The sequence below is a fragment of the Montipora foliosa genome, chromosome 4 (genome assembly GCF_036669935.1).
Source record: "Montipora foliosa isolate CH-2021 chromosome 4, ASM3666993v2, whole genome shotgun sequence".
Lineage (NCBI taxonomy): Eukaryota > Metazoa > Cnidaria > Anthozoa > Scleractinia > Acroporidae > Montipora > Montipora foliosa.
The window spans coordinates 1,878,313-1,881,256 of record NC_090872.1 but is presented as its reverse complement, the minus strand read 5'-3'; the positions used below and the strand labels follow the sequence as shown (position 1 = coordinate 1,881,256).

Genomic DNA, 2,944 nt, shown 5'->3' with positions numbered 1-2,944 from the left:
TTCTCTCTAGTCAAACTGCAACATTTAATTAATTTAGTTTCGTCTCTATAGATTTAGCAATCTCCTAAAGTAGTACTGAAAGTATTTGTACTCTACTTCATAATCTGCAGTAACTGAGTGATTGGTATCATTAACAATGGTTGAGGTCGCATTGGGGAGTTAACGCTAGTGTTAAATCAAGTTCTATTGTTCACTGTCCCTTACGGATTCAAAACACCAGAGAGTTGACACTAGAGTAGTGTCAACACTAGTGTTATACTATCTTTCTCTCAAGTGTGACCGCAACCAACAGGAGTGGGATAAATATTTATTTTATTGGTATATTTAACAACTATTCACGAAAAGGAAAGGAAAGGAACTTTATTTAAGTGTCTAGTCGTTCTAGCGAAGAAAGCACTAATTGGGGACACTGTAAATTGAAATTAACAATTAACACAAATCAAGTCAAATGTTGATTTTTGAGGTGAAGGTGGCTAGTAGTATAGATATTCGCGGCGAGGTAAATATCCACCACATTCTACCGACACTGAGGTGAATAGTTGTTTTAGTATATACTAAGACATTGAGATAATATAGCACAAAAAGATAATTTTAACTCTTTTATTCCTGTAACGATTACAATATTTTCGGGCGCAAATCCAGCGCGAGATGCTCGGAGGTAAATAGCGAAGGAGTTTGAGTAGCCAGTCAGAGCAATCCTTCAACGCTATCCACTGCTTTCGTATATACTAAACGAGGTTGTAATTTGGTGGCGTTCGTGTAAATATCAAACTTGTACATAGTTTCCATACTTGCGCGCCTCAAACCAGGTTAGTAATCGCTGTAAATACTTTTCGCCGCTTTTAAGTTGAATATAACTCAAACTAGTTTCAAAACGGAGGTGAAGTCAGTGAGTATTAGTGATTATTGTATTAGTGAAGTATTAGTGATTAATGGTGTAATGCGCTCGTGAGGATTATGATTAACCACTGGTCAACAGGCAAAAGGACAACTTAAGGCTGGTTTTCACTAGCGACGGAGTCGGAGTCGGAGTCGTAATCAGAAACGCAGAGCGATACGATCTAGTGAAAATCAAATTGTCGGAGTCGGAAGCAGAACACCGATTCAGCTTATGACTCGGTCGCTTATGATCCAGTGAAAACTGCATCGTCAGAGTCGGAAGCACAAGCGAAAGAATAAACCAATCACGATGATCGCTTCCAAGCATTGTGATTGGTTGGTTCTTCCGCTTCTGCTTCCGACTCCGACAATCTAGTTTTCTCTGGATCATAAGTGACGGAGTCACAAGCGGAGTCGGAAGAAAATGGCAACGTTCTGATTCTTCCGACTCCGATTCCGTCGAGCTTATGACTCCGCTTACGACTCCGATCTTTGATTTTCACTAAGTCATCGAGAATAGACCCATGCCTCTCACATCACGGTCGTGGGTCCAAATTACTGCTAGTTCTGCCAAGTTTACGTAGCTTGCACGGCAAATAAAAAGCGAAATTCTCGGTAACACACGTTTCCTTTGGATGGAGAGACTTACATTAGGAACGAAAAATATTGAAGTTTAGGTGCAATTTAAGTAAAGTAAGATCGTTCGGGTGAGTGAAGTCCTGAGAAGGACTGTTTGTGAAGACAGTTGCCGGTCTCACCAATATAATAATATAAGTGACTGCAAGGCCACTGATATCGGTGAGACCGGTAGAAATTTCAACACTAAACTTACTTAACACAGTCGAACGAAAAGGAACGGGGGCATTAACAATAACATTGCTTAACACCATTTACAGACATACCACAGAATCGACTGAGACTCTGCTGAATGCGTTACCTACAGCACTAACTACTACCAACGAATCGTACTGGAAAGCTGGTTTACCAACTTAAAACCGACACCACTAAACCTATGCCTACAACTTCCTACCCCCTGGAAACAACTTATCGACGACATCAACAACAGACAAACAACAAACTGAACGATTTTAGTCAATCACAGTACTGCCCGACGTATTCCACGAAACACAAACGGACCTTAGACCTATAGACTACAAATGCACCAATCACTGTTTAGTGTACTCAGCCAATTATACTGGAGATGAACAAATCGGACTCCCGCTGCACGGTCTTCCGATTTTGTTATCACCCGTATGCAGGCTGACTCATATGATTACAGACCGAATTGGACTCCACTCAGTCCTATTACCATTAGTAATCATCAATTCTTGAGTTTCTTCTATGAGGCGCTTGACATTGTAGAGCCCACAGACTAGTAGGACATTTTGTCTATGAAGAACCTAGACAGGGCAAACTAACTCCTCCATGCTGCAGTTCTTGTATAACTCAATGCGGAGAGCATCTCATCAGTGTTCAGTTATCCTCTCGCCCATTGCCATTGTGAGCAGGATTTCTTGTCACGACGCGATGAGTAAAACGTCTTAAGTCGGGGCTAAGCGCTTCATTTGCTTTAATTAAATACTTGTTTAATACTTCACAAAACTTCGAGCAAATGTTTTAACTTGTGGCTGATTTGGCACCCCTCCAGTTTCCACCGCAAGGCACAGAAATCAGTCTCTTCCAAGACCGTTCGTTTTTCACTTTCATCTAGCACGGCTAAACTGTAGCAATAATACAAATATCGCTCAGAGAACGCTGCTACAGCCGTGAAGACGTCGAGGTCAAATGCAAGTACGGATTTGTCGATGTCAAGGAGGTCAAAAATAGCATTCACTTGTTCCGAATTAATCGACTGAGCGTACAAATCCCGTAGCGCACTATGAAGTTCTCTTCTGTTGACGTTGCCATCCCTATCACGATCATTTTTGGTAAAATAATGTCTGAAAAGTGTTTTTCGGCGACCACTAACACGACAGAACTGAGACACATACTGTAAAGGAGAAAGTTCTTCTAGGACGCGCATGTCCATGGGTAGTTCAAAGCGGCAGCTCTGACGTGAGAGAGA

The 2,944-nt window shown here is 41.5% G+C and overlaps 1 protein-coding gene across 2 annotated transcripts in view; it reads right to left on the bottom strand.

Annotated features, from left to right (window-relative positions):
• Positions 1-370: 370 nt before the first annotated feature.
• Positions 371-2,944, bottom strand: part of LOC137998841 (uncharacterized) — a 3,444-nt gene continuing 870 nt past the window's right edge. The window contains exon 2 of one of the 2 annotated variants that reach the window (XM_068844668.1): positions 371-2,944. This exon is cut by the window's right edge and continues 139 nt beyond it. In XM_068844668.1, coding sequence (XP_068700769.1) covers positions 2,474-2,944 — 471 coding nt within the window. In that variant the 3' untranslated portion in view covers positions 371-2,473. The other variant, XM_068844667.1, reaches the window with a different exon arrangement.